The sequence below is a fragment of the Zingiber officinale genome, chromosome 11B, assembly GCF_018446385.1.
Source record: "Zingiber officinale cultivar Zhangliang chromosome 11B, Zo_v1.1, whole genome shotgun sequence".
In the NCBI taxonomy this organism is placed as follows: Eukaryota; Viridiplantae; Streptophyta; class Magnoliopsida; order Zingiberales; family Zingiberaceae; genus Zingiber; species Zingiber officinale.
In genome coordinates, this window is record NC_056007.1 from 70,343,080 (window position 1) to 70,359,347 (window position 16,268).

Consider the following 16,268-nt stretch of genomic DNA (forward strand, 5'->3'; position numbering starts at 1 on the left):
AAAAAAATTGATGCTCCAAGAGGATAGTGTATTAGTTCATTCTTTTTCGTTTATTAAATTTTAAAATCAAGTTAGTCAACTGATTATGATTCAAAATTAAAATCATAAATCCATCCTTTTCAGAACTTAAACCAAGTTTAAAAACTCAAATTCTTGGAGTAAAAAGACATTTGGGACCGTTCAAGTCAAATGAGAGGTTCACTTGACTTTAATAAAAAAAACTAAAGCGCCCATTAGCCCTTTTTATTTTTGCACTATATTAAATTCGAAGGAGAATAGATATGTAATTCAGATCATTTACTAAGGTCATATTCATACAAGCAATGTCGCAGAGGCTCTACAACAAGAAGGAAAATAGGTTGCAATCGATCAAAACTCGACAAGAGCGATAGATGAGCTGGAAAGGCGATCAAACTGTATTAGAACTGGGATTATACTAATTTCACTGCCAGGAAAAGGGAAGAGCGCGTGAAGCCACATCTGATGGCTCTCCTCCCATCACATTCAACGCACCCTGACAGTGAAGCCCTACCCCAGCCTCACAGACAAACACATTGCCTACTTGCTCATCCTCAACCCCAGGACAAGAAAACCCTGTCGCTGCTGAAACAAAGCTTGAAGCTCGAGCAGCATTGGAGAAGGGAAGGCCCGCAACCAAAGACTGGTGAATAGGAAACCCACGGGCAGGCAGCACTTGGCCCACGCCGACGCTCACATCCTGAGTTGATGACAGAAGAGAGAGAGCACAATCGGAATTGTACACTTGCGCCGGCGATCCCTCAGCGAGAATTCTATTACTGCTGCTGCCGCCGCCTTTTGCCGAGGAGCCTGTCTCGAGAAAGGGTTGCAACGTGGTCTGTGCCCTGCCGAAGGGAGAAGTACTATCGTTTTGCAGAAAAGGAAACTGCTTTATGTTTCTGGTGGTGCTTTGCAGGGGCAATTTTGTTCCTCGTGGTGTGTCTTCAGGTTGGATGACCCCGGACCAACTGTGGCCTTGTGTTGGAGTTGAAGTCAGATAGGGATACATTAAGAACCTGCTTCCTGAGCATTACTCAAATTTACAGATAGCTTCAGAACTAACAAACAGGAAACCAATTGTTAATTGGCTACAATCGAGAAGGAAAATCTAAAAGTCTTACCGTGGTTATTTGGGAACGCGCCGCCAGCAGGATTGATGGATTCTGGTTGAGGCTTCCTTCGCCGTCGATTGTGCCCATCCAGTCGTTTTCGACAGCTCCGTTTAACCTCATCGAACTCCACCAGTTGGTGAAACCTGTGCTTATCAGTGAACGCAACATTTAATTATTAAGGATGGTCTTGATTTTGCAGACTTAGCTTCCCCTGTTCCATCCCCTTAATTACCTGCTGCACTGTTGGCAGAAGCGCTGCTCCTGTCCGCCCACCATCACGACCGGAGTCTTGGAATGGACTTCGCACACCTTGTGCCGTCGATGATACTCCCGGGAGTTACTCAGGTCGGATTTGCAACCGTCGACCAAGCAAGAGGCGCCGAGGCCGCCATTGCCGCACGCCCGGGCTCTCCTAGATGGAACCGCCGTTACCGCCGCTGGCGGTCGGGTGCTCCAACTCTCCGGCTCCCTGAAGTCACCCAACCCACCCAGTTTCAGATCGACGGAGCAATCCATGAGCCCACTACTCTGACTCCCGAGAACGAAGCTCGGGCCCACTAAAGAGCCCACGTTGAGCTCCGCGCTCTGCTCCAGATCGGCGAGGTCCCAAGCCGGCATCTTGGAGCTCCACTCCATCGGAAGCTGCCTCCTCGAGAGTATATTTTTCGAAACAAAAAGAAGCCAAAGCCAAACACCAATCAAGAATCCACTGCCATGAACATCAAGAGATCAAATCTAAATAATAAAAAACCAGCACTGCGCACAATTGTCAGATCCAGCTAGCTAATAAGTAATAACAATCTCCACTTGGCGAGATGGCAGAGCTGCAGGGGCGAGAGAGACTGAGACAGTGCAAGGTTTATGAGCGAGACCAGTGACCCCATGACAGATGAACTAATCTGGGGCTCGAGCTCTCCTCCCCTCTCACCCCCATTCAATAATCTCTGACACGCCTTCAATTATTATTCAAGCATTGAATCCGAGTGGTAAAAGAGAGGAAGGAGGGCGGAGTGGGCACTCATATTAGCATGTAACAGAGCGGTTCTCTATAAGTAGACATGACGCGTAGGGAGAGAGAAAGGCATATAGGCGTGAGGTAGAAGAATTATTTAGCAGTAGAAACATAGGGAGTTGGCAAATTTACAGAGAGAAAGAGAGAGAGAGTCCATTAACTAAAAGTGACAGGGTGTGATTGCTAGCCCTGTCCACTTTGCGAGCTTGGTGGGGAGAAATTAAAGTGGAGAAGGAGGTAGGTCTGGAGGCAGGGATCATGTCGCCATGCTACCATTCATGATAACATGTCTCTCTTCTCACCCTCTCCTCTGCCGCTCTGCTGGATTGCCCTTGCCCGACTTCGGCACACGGCATAACATCCCTACTGTTTGTTTCAGAATCTTGCTTGCTCCGTAACTTTCACCATCACCGAGCTACTCAGGTGCACTGCGCGTGAGGAATCTCCATGACCATTATTATCTAACTTCTTAAATGATTTGTTCTGATTTGATTTGATTTGAAGCGACACTGATGGGTCATGATTCGCTTGCATGATCCCTGAGATCGTAAAAGATTACGCTAGTGATCAACAACCGCACGCCAGGAAATCTAATCGATGAAGAAAAAAAAACACACCGGCATCAGTTTAATAAATTAGTTTTGTCGCGGCGCGAAGATATTTTAAGGGGAGACGTGGCGGTGCCCCAGCCAATGAAGAGATTGGTGGTCTCCCCTAGTAAAATTTAATTTATAAATTTAAAATTCAATTCGATTTATTTAAAATTTTATTTTTTTAAAAAATCTATTAATAAATTAATTTTTTAGACCAAATAATTTTTCGATTCTAGTTTTAAATCAAAATCAAATTTTATTAAAATAAATAAATTTTTAGATCTTAATTAAAAGCTATGATTAAATTTGGATTTAATTTGAATTTGATAATAAAAACAGGAGGTAAATGTAAGAGTGAGTGACTACGTAGCTGGTGCCTTCGTCTTCCTCACACGTGTTCCAGAGATTCTCCAGTCACGTGCAAAGGGTGACTCCTGAGCACTGAGTCCAGTCCTGCATCAGACAAGTCAGTGGAAGATACAAGAGACGGCATAAAATTATAGAATTGTCTACATTTACTTGTCGTCATGTGCGAATTGTTAAATTGTATATTTTTTAAAAAGCAGTGTTAATTATTTGGTTCAAAACATTTGATTTATTTTCTCTAAAGTTGCCAATAAAGTCAAATTAGCCTGAATATAGATAAATTAAATGGCTCTTAGTGCTCATGTCACTTTGGCAAAGACCAGAAATATCAAAAACCTGGAGCAACCACTTGTCTTTAAAGCTTCATTCACTAGGCTTTTTTTGATTTTCTTTAAGCAAAAAGCCTACTATTTAGGGAGACAAACTTTAATTAGTGACTTAGTTTAATGAACAAGCTCCTGATAACCAATCCCCGAGAAATGATTAGATCTTTGCTTACAAATATAAAATTGTTTTTTTTATGAGGAACTAGAACAGATATGTTTGATTACTTCCTTGATGACACTGCTTTTGTTTTCTTTCTTTAAGCTAAATTAAAGCGAGTGCCACATTGAATGGTGGAGACAAGCTGTTTCAGTGATAAAAGTAATGCTCAATACTATTGCTGATCGTGGAGAGGAAACAGGGTGGCTGCTGCTAATTTTCTCACTTTTAAATTTCAGAACTTTCGCACAAGGTTAGTGGAAGAGAATGTCGATGTTGTCTTTATTAATCAACCAGGAGCAGCTCTCTGGAAAAGAAAAGAAAAAGAAGAAGAAGAAGAAGAAGAAAGGAAGAAAGAAAAAACAAAGTGAAAGGAAAAAAATTGGAGCATCGCTAGCTCTCTGCACGAGAATTTCATTGCATGGATTTGGTGTTAGCTAGATTGCTTCAGTAAAGTAGTTTAATTTGCATAGTTGTTTGTTCTTTAAGGGGAGCAAAAGGTGAGATCTGCATCTGTTGGATGGTGATATTGTGGGCCAAACAGCAGTGAGACAAAATCATGGAGGAGTGAAAAATGTAATCTGCAAGTGAATCAAAGCTGATCTATGGCTGGCGTGGTGGTGTCCAAAGTGGAGCTACGTACATTATGCATCTTGGACTGGAGTTGCCTGAAACTTCAGTGTTAAGAAATGGATAATCCAAAGTTTTAAGGACAAACAAGGTTACAGTGGAGTCATGAAACCAGGCATGGCATGGCATAGTATTTCTCCAGGGGACGAATGAAACTAAACCTGCTGGGAAATACGGTGCATGCTTTGATTAAATCGTCTAGTCAAGCGAATGAGATGTATCGTAACTCTTATCATGATCATTAGAATTGAGCAGGAGAGTGACACTCGTCGTCTCAGATCACGAGACGAGGACGAGAACCCACTACAAGAATAATACACTTTCAGGTCATGCATAAACGTTATTATAATATACTTTTAATGACATTAAATTTATAGTGACACTATAAAAAAAATCCTATAAAATAATACCTTAAGTCCTACAATAATTTTTATATTTATATAATGTCATTATAATTGATCTCGTTCGAAAGTTGAGTCAGATGGAGACGAACCTCGATGTACTGAAAGTTGACGGAAAGTCACTGCGACGTCGAATCTATCTGGCACCCTCCTGAAAGATTCGCACGGACGACTGACGGAGGAAGATAACCAGGAGGATGACACTGCTGCTTTGCGCATACTCAGACGAGCCCACAAGTCGTTAGAGACCAGAACCCAAGGAAAAAATCCCCGGGTCAAGCCCTCCGACGCTCAAGTCAGGTACTTTTTCCCCAGAAAACACAGAGAAAAGACGAAAAATAAAGACTAGTGAGAAATGACGAGTGAGCGCACCTGCATAAAGGACAAAACATCCTTTTTTTATACTGCAACGGATGTTTCTGGGACCTGGCGAGTGCCAGGGAATGTCGGCTGTCAGGCTTTGTCTGGCCGTGATTGACACGTGGCTCTTCCTAATAGGTCGGCGGCAAAACCAAAGACGTAGTGAGCACCGATTGTTAGCATATTCCCTGACACATTGATTATTCTCTGACACTCTCTGACAAGCGGTTACGATTCCTTGGCCTGTTTGTCCTGTAATGCCTGGACGCTGGGCCTGTATTCCGAAATCTGTACCCGACTTGCTTCTGTGTGCTGTTATCCGTGATTCGTATGTCCCGATCTGTGCGTTAAGCTTGTATCCCGACCTGCCTTTGTCAGCTGTTATCCATGGCATGTACGTCCCGACCTGTACGCTGGAGATATGTCCCGACTTGCTTTTGTCTACTGTTATCCATTACCTGTACGTCCCGACCTGTACGCAAGAGCTGTGTCCCGACCTGCTTCTGTTTACTGTTATCCATGGCTTGTACGTCTCGACCTGTACACGAGAGTTGAATCCCGACCTGCTTCTGTTTACTATTATCCATGGCTCCTACGTCTCGACCTGTACGCTAAAGCTGTGTCCAGACCTGCTTCTGTTTACTATTATTCATGGCTTGTACGTCCCGACCTGTACGCTAGGTCTGTGTCCTGACCTGCTTCTGTTTACTGTTATCCATGGCTTGTACGTCCTGACCTGTACGCTAGGTCTGTGTCCCGACCTGCTTCTGTTTACTTTTATCCATGACTTGTACGTCCTGACCCGTACGCTAGGTCTATGTCCCGACCTGCTTCTGTTTACTGTTATCCATGGCTTGTACATCTCGACCTGTACGCAAGAGTTGAATCCCGACCTGCTTCTGTTTACTATTATCTATGGCTCCTACGTCTCGACCTGTACGCTAGAGCTGTGTCCAGACCTGCTTCTGTTTACTATTATCCATGGCTTGTACGTCCTGACCTGTACGCTAGGTCTGTGTCCAGACCTGCTTCTGTTTACTATTATCCATGGCTTGTACGTCTCGACCTGTACGCTAGGTCTGTGTCCTGACCTGCTTCTGTTTACTGTTATCCATAGCTTGTACGTCTCGACCTGTACGCAAGGTCTGTGTCCCGACCTGCTTCTGTTTACTGTTATCCATGGCTTGTACGTCCCGACCTGTACGCAAGGTCTGTGTCCCAACCTGCTTCTGTTTACTGTTATCCATGGCTAGTATATCTCGACCTGTACGCTAGAGCTGTGTCCAGACCTGTTTCTGTTTACTATTATCCATGGCTTATACGTCTCGACCTGTACGCTAAGTCTGTGTCCCGACCTATTTCTGTTTACTGTTATCCATGGCTTGTACGTCCCGACCTGTACGGTAGGTCTGTATCCCGACCTGCATATATCCGCTATTATCCACGCCCTGTACGTTCCGACCTGTACGCTAGGTCTACGTCCCGACCTGCTTCTGTTTACTGTTATCCATGGCTTGTACGTCCCGACCTGTATGCTAAGTCTGTATCCCGACCTGCATCTGTCCGCTATTATCCACGGCCTGTACGTTTCGGCCTGTACACCCAGCTTATTCTGCGCCAAGGGCCTTCTTTCCTTTACCTTTACTTGGCTTGTGGGCTCAGTCCTCAGCTGTACCTGGCCCGTGGGCCCTGTCCTTGACTGCTATCAAGGTTGGCCCTTGTCCGACTTATACTGCTATCCTTTGATCGCCCCATCAGCTGAGACTTGGACCATGACCATGTAAGCTTGACTTCTGACCAGCCACGGAGGCTGGACTTCTGACCTCCGCATAATCCTGACTTCTGACCAGCCACGGAGGCTGGACTTCTGACCCGCCACAGAGGCTGGACTTCTGACCTGCCAATGAGGCTTGACTTCTGACCATCCTGTGGTCTTGACTCCTAACCATATCATCTTACTGACCCCATAAACATGCGCAGTATCACAAGCCTCCCCTCAAGTCTAGTCGAAGGAGACTCTAGTCCAACTGACTATACCCATGTCCAAAAGTTACCTGACCTGGCTCCCGCATTCTGCGCTGACTTGTCTTCCATCTGTATTCTACAAAGTTTCCCTCCGTCCTGGGAGACGAACAGGCTCCTTCTGCGCATATGTTGACTCCTCAACTTCCGAGCGTACCCCTTTTCCATGAATGTTACACGGTTCTCCAAGCAACAACTTAAATTCCGAGGAAATCCCTTCGCCTTCTCCTTCCTTATAAAATGTCCGAGCATCTAATGCCTCAAGCTATCCTCTTGCTAATACAATATCTTGTCCTCATGGAACCTACGACAGAACCTAGCGAACTTGCTTCTTACTTCGGCAAACTTCCCATCCGCTGGAGTTATCGACTCAGAAAGAGGAAGCCTCGCTTTAGCAAATTACCGCTTTGACGGAGTTACTGGCTCAAAAAGAAGAAATCCTGCTGGAGATGACTGCGAGCAGAGATCTTCAAGCGTCCCTTACTCATGAAATGGAAAACCTCTGGCTGACCGCGAAATCCAGAACCCGAGCCGAAATCGCCCTCAAGCTTAAAGCTCAATCGGACTTCCAGAGCCAAGTGCACTATATTATTTATCTGAAGATGAAGCATGAGGATGAGGTGGCTCTTCTGAGAGAGGAAGGACGGATTAAAGATGAGACTATTGGGCAACTGAAGCGCGCCATCGATCTTATTAAAGAAGATTTAACTAAAGCCCAAGCTCATCTGGCTAGAAAGGATTAAGCCTCTGGCTTTGGTAGCCATGTAAACCCTTAAAAAATGTACCTCTGATTTAACAAAATAAACCCTGTTTTTTGTATTCCACTAATGGTGTAGCTTCACACCCTATTGCTCGGGTATCATTATGTTTTTATAGAACACCTGCGTTTCTCTAATATTTCTAGCAAAAATAGCAAAAATAATAAAGATAACTTGCTTACCCCATCTTCCTTTTACCTCCTAACGCATGAGCCTTTGGCTGAAGCGAATGAGACACTTGAGAATGTGCTTGTGACTTGAGAATGTGTCTGCAAAATTTCATATTTGGCAAGAACCCTTGAAATATGACTTACTGACCAATCCGACAAGATAACTTGACTTGCTGCATTTTGCGTCGGCGAATATAAGGAGTACCGACCGAGAAAATCATTGCACCGACTGAGAAGGTCGTTGGGCGTGAGAGTATGCTCACTTATAACTCGCATTGGGGCGAGAGTCTAGGACAACCGACCGGGAAGGTCGTTGGGTGTGAGAGCCTTACTCACTTATAACTCGCACTAGGGCGAGAGTCTGGGACAGTCGACCGGGAAGGTCGTTGGCCGTGAGAACCTTGCTAATTTATAACTCGCACTGGGGCGAGAGTCTGGGACAGCCGACTGGGAAGGTCGTTGGGCGTGAGAGCCTTGCTCACTTATAACTCGCACTGGGGCGAGAGTCTGGGACAACCGACCGGGAAGGTCGTTGGGCGTGAGAGTCTTGCTCACTTATAACTCGCACTGGGGCGAGAGTCTGGGACAGCCGACCGGGAAGGTCGTTGGGCGTGAGAGTATTGCTCACTTATAACTCGCACTGGGACAAGAGTTTGGAATAGCTGATCGGGAAGGTCGTTGAGCGTGAGAGCCTTGCTCACTTATAACTCGCACTGGGGCGAGAGTCTGGGACAGCCGACCGGGAAGGTCGTTGGGCGTGAGAGTCTTGCTCACTTATAACTCGCACTGGGACGAGAGTCTGGGACAGCCGACCGAGAAGGTCGTTGGGCGTGAGAGCCTTGCTCACTTATAACTCGCACTGGGGCGAGAGTCTGGTACAGCCGACCGGGAAGGTCATTGGGCGTGAGAGTCTTGCTCACTTATAACTCGCACTGGGACTAGAGTCTGGGACAGCCGACCGAGAAAGTCATTGGGCGTGAGAGTCTTGCTCACTTATAACTCGCACTGGGGCGGGAGTCTGGGACAGCCGAACGGGAAGGTCGTTGGGCGTGAGTGTCTTGCTCACTTATAACTCGCACTGGGACGAGAGTCTGGGACAGCCGACCGGGAAGGTCGTTGGGCGTGAGAGCCTTGCTAACTTATAACTCGCACTGGGGCGAGAGTCTGGGACAGCCGACCGGGAAGGTCGTTGGGCGTGAGAGCCTTGCTAACTTATAACTCGCACTGGGGCGAGAGTCTGGGACAGCCGACCGGGAAGGTCGTTGGGCGTGAGTGTCTTGCTCACTTATAACTCGCACTGGGGCGAGAGTCTGGGACAACCGACCGGGAAGGTCGTTGGGCGTGAGAGTCTTGTTCACTTATAACTCGCACTGGGACGAGAGTCTAGGACAGCCGACCGGGAAGGTCGTTGGGCGTGACAGCCTTGCTCACTTATAACTCGCACTGGAGCGAGTGTCTGGGACCCGATCGGGAATTCTTATGAAAAACCCGTTCAAAAATAAATGTTACCGACCTCGGGTGATTTCTCGACCAGGGTAGATATTGCCGACCTGGGGGTGATTTCCCGACTAGGGTAGATGTTGCCGACCTGGGGGTGACTTCCCAACCAGGGTAGATGTTGCCGACCTGGGGGTGAATTCTCGTTGCCAACTTGTCGATGAATTTGGGGACGAAATTAGCGATGAATAATTGGCAAACTTGGCGACGAATTATTTTTGTTGCAAACTTGGTGACGAATTTGGCAATGAAATTGGCAACAAATTATAATTTTAACGCTAAATTTGTTGCAAATTCTACAACAAATATAAAATTCGTCGCAAAATTATCATAGACAACTCTGTGACAAAAACAACTCTTGGGACAAATGTTGTATGATCTGCGACAAATTTATTTTCGTCCTAAATTTGCAACAAATTTAGCGATGAAAATAATAATAAAAAAATTTATGATCTGCGACAAATTAAATTTCGTCCCAAATTTTGTCCCAAAATCAGATACGAATTCACAAATTCATCCCAGATTTTGAGATGAATTCACATATTCATCCCAAATTCTAGGACGAATCCACAGATTTGTCTCAGAACCGGGGCGAATTTTGGAATGAAATATAATTTATTGCAAAATAATTATGATAATTTGGCGACAAATTATTTTTGTCGCCAAATTCATCCCTAAATCCCAAAAATTCCAACAGAACCAATTCGTTTCTAAAATTTCTAATCCAATACATATAAACTTATATACAACAAAATTAAATACCACATCATAAATATTTAACACATCTTGATTAACATTATCACATCCTATTTAACATATATACACATCTATTAATATTTGAAATCAATTTTACAATAATACAATTCCAAAGTTCTCAAAATGTTATACAAGAACTTTCTTCTTCGAGACTCCAAGAACTTATACAAGTCCAATACTCCAAAAAATAATACAAGTCCAACACCTCCTAAAAGTTATATAAGTTTTTTTCAAAATAAACAATACATGCATCAACTCATCTTCTTTTTCCACAAACTATCTTTCCCATCAAATCATCTTTTCTTACATAAAAATAAACAAATAAATAAACACATCAATAAAGGACACTTGAATGCTACCTCATCTAGTATATTTTTTGTGGATATAGAACTAATAATTCCATTGTTAATTTCTAAAGCGGATCTAATATATCCTTTTACCTTAAAGTACAAAAAAAAATGTATTTGATTAGAGAAAGAAATATTTTGGAGATTTATGATGCACTCCAATAAGGAAGTGGCATGTTTTTTTTGAAGCAACTACGTAAGCAATTAATGAAAACAAATAATAGGACCATTTTCAAGTATCCATAAAGGACACTTTAATGCTGCCTCATCTAGTATATATGAAGGGGTGGTAATGATGCTCATATGCTCAAAATGATGCATAGATGTAGAATCCTTTACCTTTTAGATAATTTCCAAGACTCCATTAAACACACTTCAATACTGCCTCTTCTTGTGTTTAGGAAGGGTGATAATAATGCTTGTATGCTCAAAAGGCTGCATAGATGTAGAGCATGCTCAAATATCTATTCAGCTTGTTGTTCTCACAACACTTGTGTTTTATTAATTTCACTACTAGTTTTCACATCTGTGTTTTAGTGTGGTGATGGTTATATATTAGGGATTAATATTCAAGATAGCTATGCAATTTACAGTGCTATTATTATCTTGGTGGGTCTTCTATGTATATGTTCAATATCATTAATTATTCTCATACAGATTTATGGTTATTGACATTGAATAGCAAATCACCAAAATGTTGATAATAGTAGACTTATTTCAATTCTGAAGGCCTTATTAATTCGTGCCTTCTTATGTATGCAAATTGAAAATCCTTTTTTAAATTTTTGTAACTAAAAAAGTTGACACAAGTATCAAGGGGTTTGTTTGTTGGATGCAATAGATTCATTGCAAACACCTTTGAGGGATGTGTCAAAGTCTCTTATTCTTCCTATATGTGATGTTGTCAAGACCTCTATGGGGTAGGTCGCAGCTTGTGGAAAATTGGAGACTTGAGCTATCCGTAATTGATGTAGGTCAACTAATGCACACACATATTATTAGTTTCTTCCATTGTCATCGTAGCTTCTTCCATTGATTGCAAAATCTACTTTGGTCTACTTAATGCACACACATATTATTAGTTTCCATGTAGGTTAACTATCAGAATGCCTAATTGATATTGCCATGCACACATATATTATTAGTTTAAATCCTATAACTGTTTTCCTACTAAAGTTGTTTAACACCAAATATGTCTCTAATAAGTAGAAAGTTAATTGAATTCAAATTTAATAAGTTGGAAAAATCTAACAAGCATCTTAGTAACAAACGTAGATATACCTAAAATAGGTGAGGAAAAAAGAGTATCTCCAAACACACTAAACTCACAGGAAAATGTAAGCTCACAGGAAAATGAGACTTGCACAAAAAAACATTACAAACTCAACAATCAATTAAATATAAGGGTAACAATAATTTATAACTATTCGTAATCCAATTAAAATATGTAACAAACATCATTAACATAAAGAAAACTATACTAAATATGAAGCAATTTGAAATTAACGGTAACCAATCTATTCTAAATTAAATGCTATGCTTTGCAGGTTCGAGATCCATCATGTGCGCGTAAGTTTTTAGATTATTTATCAAAGATAAAATAAGATGCAGGAATCAACAATGTTATGGTTTTGGATAGCGGCATACTTCTGGCAACCCGGTTTGCCAATGCACTACTAATCCTTGCACAGGTAATTGGTCTTAAGATGTAGGAATAATCCTGTTTGCCAATGCACTACTAACCCTGCACCAGCAACCCCTACTCACGACGCTCACCAGAAGCCCTCCTCATGACGCCCAGCTTGACACAAGTAAATTCAGACGCAAACTAAAACTCATTCGATGTCACAACTACAAAAAGCACAGGGCACATCTCAACACCAAACACAAACAAAAAAAACAAGGGAGAAACGTAAATAGATCCCAGAAGCACTATGAACTCAAGCACATGCGTCGGATCAAGCAAGTGATCCGCTACCAGTGGTTGGATGCGGCCACCAGTGGTTGGATGCGGCCACCAGGGGCCGGAGCGGCCACCAGGGGTCGGACGTGGCCACACCTGGCCACCAGGGGCGGATGCGGCAAGCAGGAGCCAGCCGAGGGCACCCACTACCGCCCCCCGTTGAGGAGGAGAAAAGAGAGAGGAGAGGGGGGAGCTTACACTTCGTCGCCTTTGCCGTCACCGTCGTCGTCACCAGGGAGGGGAGATTGCGATCGAGGAGGCTACGAGGGGAGAGTGAATTAGGGATCAGGTAGGCGGGGATATTAGGGATAAGTCCCAAATTTTCGGATGAAAAGAGAGTTCGTCCCAAATTTTGGGATGAATGCAGTTTTTGTCCTAAACAATGGGATGAAAATATGTTTAGTCCCAAAGGGAAAAAAATAAAAAAAGTAATTAATTAATACATTAAAAATAGATCTATAAATTTTGGAATGATATGAAACAAGTTTTTATATGTTCTTATTTTTTTTCTTGATCATAGAAATATCCTTATCCATAATTTTTACCTAATATATTGAGCATAGTGATTTTTTTTTAACCTGAATTAGATTAAATTTGGATTAAAAAATCACTACACTCAATATATTATATTAACATTATGGATAAAGATATTTTGGAGAAAAATACGAACATATAAAAACTTGTTTCATAAAATTCTGAGATCTCTAGATTTATATTTAGGACTCTGGATTATTTTTTATTTTTTTTTATTTTTCAATTCTGGGATGAATCCTGGATTCATCGCCAACCTGGATTTGTCCCAAAATTGGCGACGAATCCATGGATTCATCTCCAAATCTTGGATGAATCCAGGATTTATCCCAGATTCAAATAAAATAAAATTTTTTTAAAAAATTAAAAAAATTAGAAGACCTAAATATGGACCTAGAGATATCGGAATATCATAAAATAAGTTTCTATGGGTTTGTATTATTCTTCTGATCATGAAAATGACCTCATTCATAATTTTGACCCAATAAATTGAGTGTGATAATTTTTTAACATAAATTAGATCCTATACAAATAAAAAATTATTACGCTCAATTTATTATGTCAAAATTATATATGAGGTTATTTTTATGATCAGGAGAACAATACGAACCCATGGAAACTTATTTTATAAAATTCTGATATCTCTAATTTCATATTTAGGCATTCCAATTTTTTTTAAAAAAAAAATCCAATCTGGAACGAATCCAGTATTTGTCCCAGATTTTGAATTTGTCCCAGATTTCGGAACAAATTCTGGATTCATCCTAAATAAAAAAAATAAATAATTTCTTAAAAAGATAGAATATCTAAATATGGACCTAGAGATATCAGAATTTTATGAAACAAGTTCCTATGAGTTTGCATTGTTCTCCTGATCATAAAAATGACCTCATCCATAATTTGACATAATAAATTAAGTGTGGTTCTTTTTTATTTATATATGACCTAATATGTGTTAAAAAAATTATCACACTCAATTTACTAAGTCAAAATTATAGATGAGGTCATTTTCTTGATCAGAAAAATAATACGAACCCCTAGAAACCTATTTCATGAAATTTCGATATTTCTATATCCATATTTAGGCCTTCTATTTTTTTAATTTTATTTTATTTGAATTTGGGATGAATACTGGTTTCTTCCCAGATTTTGGGATGAATCCATGATTCATCCAAGATTTTGGGACGAATCCAGGATTTGTCCCAGATTTTGGGATGAATCCAGATTCGTCCCTGATTTTGGGACGAATCTAGGATTCGTCCCAAATTTAAAAATAAAAATAAAATGTCTAAATATGGACTTAGAGATATCGGATTTTCATGAAATAAATTACTTTGGGTTTGTATTATTCTCCCGATAATGAAAATGACCTCATACATAATTTTGAGTCAATAAATTGAGTATGATAATTTTTTATTTGTATAAGACCTAATTTATGTTAAAAAATTACCACTCTCAATTGATTGGGTAAAAATTATGAATGAGATCGTTTTTATAATCAGCAGAATAATACAAACTTATAGAAACTTGTTTCATGAGATTCTGGTATCTCTAACTCTATATTTAAGGTTTTGGATATACATTATGAGTTGAGCAAAACTCTACATGATTGTTCGTGAAACCTAGAGATACATTATGAGTCGAGCAAAGATTGGAATACCTAAATATAGATGTAGAGATATGAGAATTTTATGAAATAAGTTCCTATGGGTTCGTATTGTTCTCCTGATCAAAAAAATGGCCTTATCCATAATTTTGACATAATAAATTAAGTGTGATAATTTTTTATTTGTATATGATCTAATTTGTGTTAAAAAAATTAACATACTCAATTTATTTGGTCAAAATTATGGATGAGATCATTTTCATTATTAGGAGAATAATACGAACTCATAGGAACTTCTTTCATGAAATTCCGATATTTCTAAATCCATATTTAGACCTTATAATTTTTTTAAAAAAATTTCCAATCTTAGAGGAATCCTGGATTTGTCCCAGAATCTAGGACAAATCCTGAATTCGTCCCAAAATCTGGTATGAATTCTGAATTCGTTCCAAAATCTGCGACAAATTTAGTGACGAAAATATGTTGGGAATTTGAGACAAAAATATTTTATTACATATTTCGTTGCTAATTTGGGTCGATTTTTGTTTTTGTCGCCAAAGTTGTTACGATTTGGGGATGACAAATATTCGTCCCAGATTTTTGTCCTTAGATCATTGTTTTTTGTAGTGTAAATATTTTATTTATCTTTTTACCTCTAACCTGTATATTCTTAATGAGTTATCACATGCCCGGGGCTATGATCTAGTAGAAGGACATCCAGTTATCATCCAGAAATCTACGGTTCGATCCTCAGTTACAATGCATTTGTAGAAATTTTTTATCCAAATGGGACTCACAACCAAGAGATGCTGAGCTTTTGAGTTACCCGCTGATCCGGCGGTAAGAATGGGGGATCCACTTCCTGAAGGGTCTCAGCTTGAGGACAGAGGGAGGGCTGACTAAGCGGTTAATGGCCGCGCCGAGCAGCTGAGTAGGTCCGAGCGGAACCAAAGATAACCCAGTCATGGGCTGGGGTTTCCGACGTCAAGGCGGGAGAACCGAATGGCCGAGCGGGGAGTCTGCCCGGCTGGGACCGAAGGGCCGAGCGGGTGGTCCGTTCGGCCAGGATAAGGGCGAGGGTACGAAGGTTAGCCGAGCGGCCTATTCGTCTGGCTCAGGATATGGGATGTCAATAACGGCATGTCTGATGATTACGCCATACACAAGGGTGCACGACGGAGGATCTTGCCGTCACATCATGGAGAGGTTGATCTGATGGCAAGATGGCCTCATGGACGTCTTTGACACCCATATCCGGCATGGTCCTTCGAGCACTCATACCGGCATGGTCAAGCGGTGGTTGCTTTGATCTGCGCCTGCAGACTTCTTCGAGAGGTCTATATAAGGACTCCATTTCTTCACCGGAGGTATGCAAGTCTTCATCTTGAGGCCACCTTTGTTATTCCTCACCGACTTGAGCTCGGGGGAGGCCGCCGACACCCTCGGCTCGGTTTGGTGTTCGCCGAGTACCGAGGATCTAGCGAGGGGCGCCACGTGTCCGTTGACTCGGTTCGACAGATCAAATTGGCGCCGTCTGTGAACTCCCGCATCCGATCGGAAACAATGGATGAGGCCGGCGACAACACACGGTGGCGCCGACGGAAGAACTCAAGCTCGTCGAGATAAGGGCCGCCAAACTTGTG

The 16,268-nt window shown here is 41.8% G+C and overlaps 1 protein-coding gene across 1 annotated transcript; it reads right to left on the minus strand.

The window, feature by feature from the left end:
• Positions 1–276: 276 nt before the first annotated feature.
• LOC122034809 (squamosa promoter-binding-like protein 16) lies at positions 277–2,467 on the minus strand. The gene is made up of 3 exons (XM_042594164.1): positions 1,363–2,467; positions 1,140–1,273; positions 277–1,041 (listed from the first exon to the last, which is right to left on the minus strand). The coding sequence occupies exons 1-3, from the start codon at positions 1,764–1,766 to the stop codon at positions 443–445; spliced, it is 1,137 nt and encodes a 378-aa protein (XP_042450098.1). The 5' UTR covers positions 1,767–2,467; the 3' UTR covers positions 277–442.
• Between the last annotated feature and the right edge of the window lie 13,801 nt (positions 2,468–16,268).

Bases quoted from the DNA above. Each gene is read 5' to 3' on its own strand.
- LOC122034809 (XM_042594164.1), bottom strand. From the start codon at position 1,766: ATGGAGTGGAGCTCCAAGATGCCGGCTTGGGACCTCGCCGATCTGGAG. The intron at 1,274-1,362 runs GTAATTAAGGGG...TGATAAGCACAG, and splicing joins TTCTGCCAACAGTGCAGCAG to GTTTCACCAACTGGTGGAGT. The intron at 1,042-1,139 runs GTAAGACTTTTA...AGTAATGCTCAG, and splicing joins CGCGTTCCCAAATAACCACG to GAAGCAGGTTCTTAATGTAT.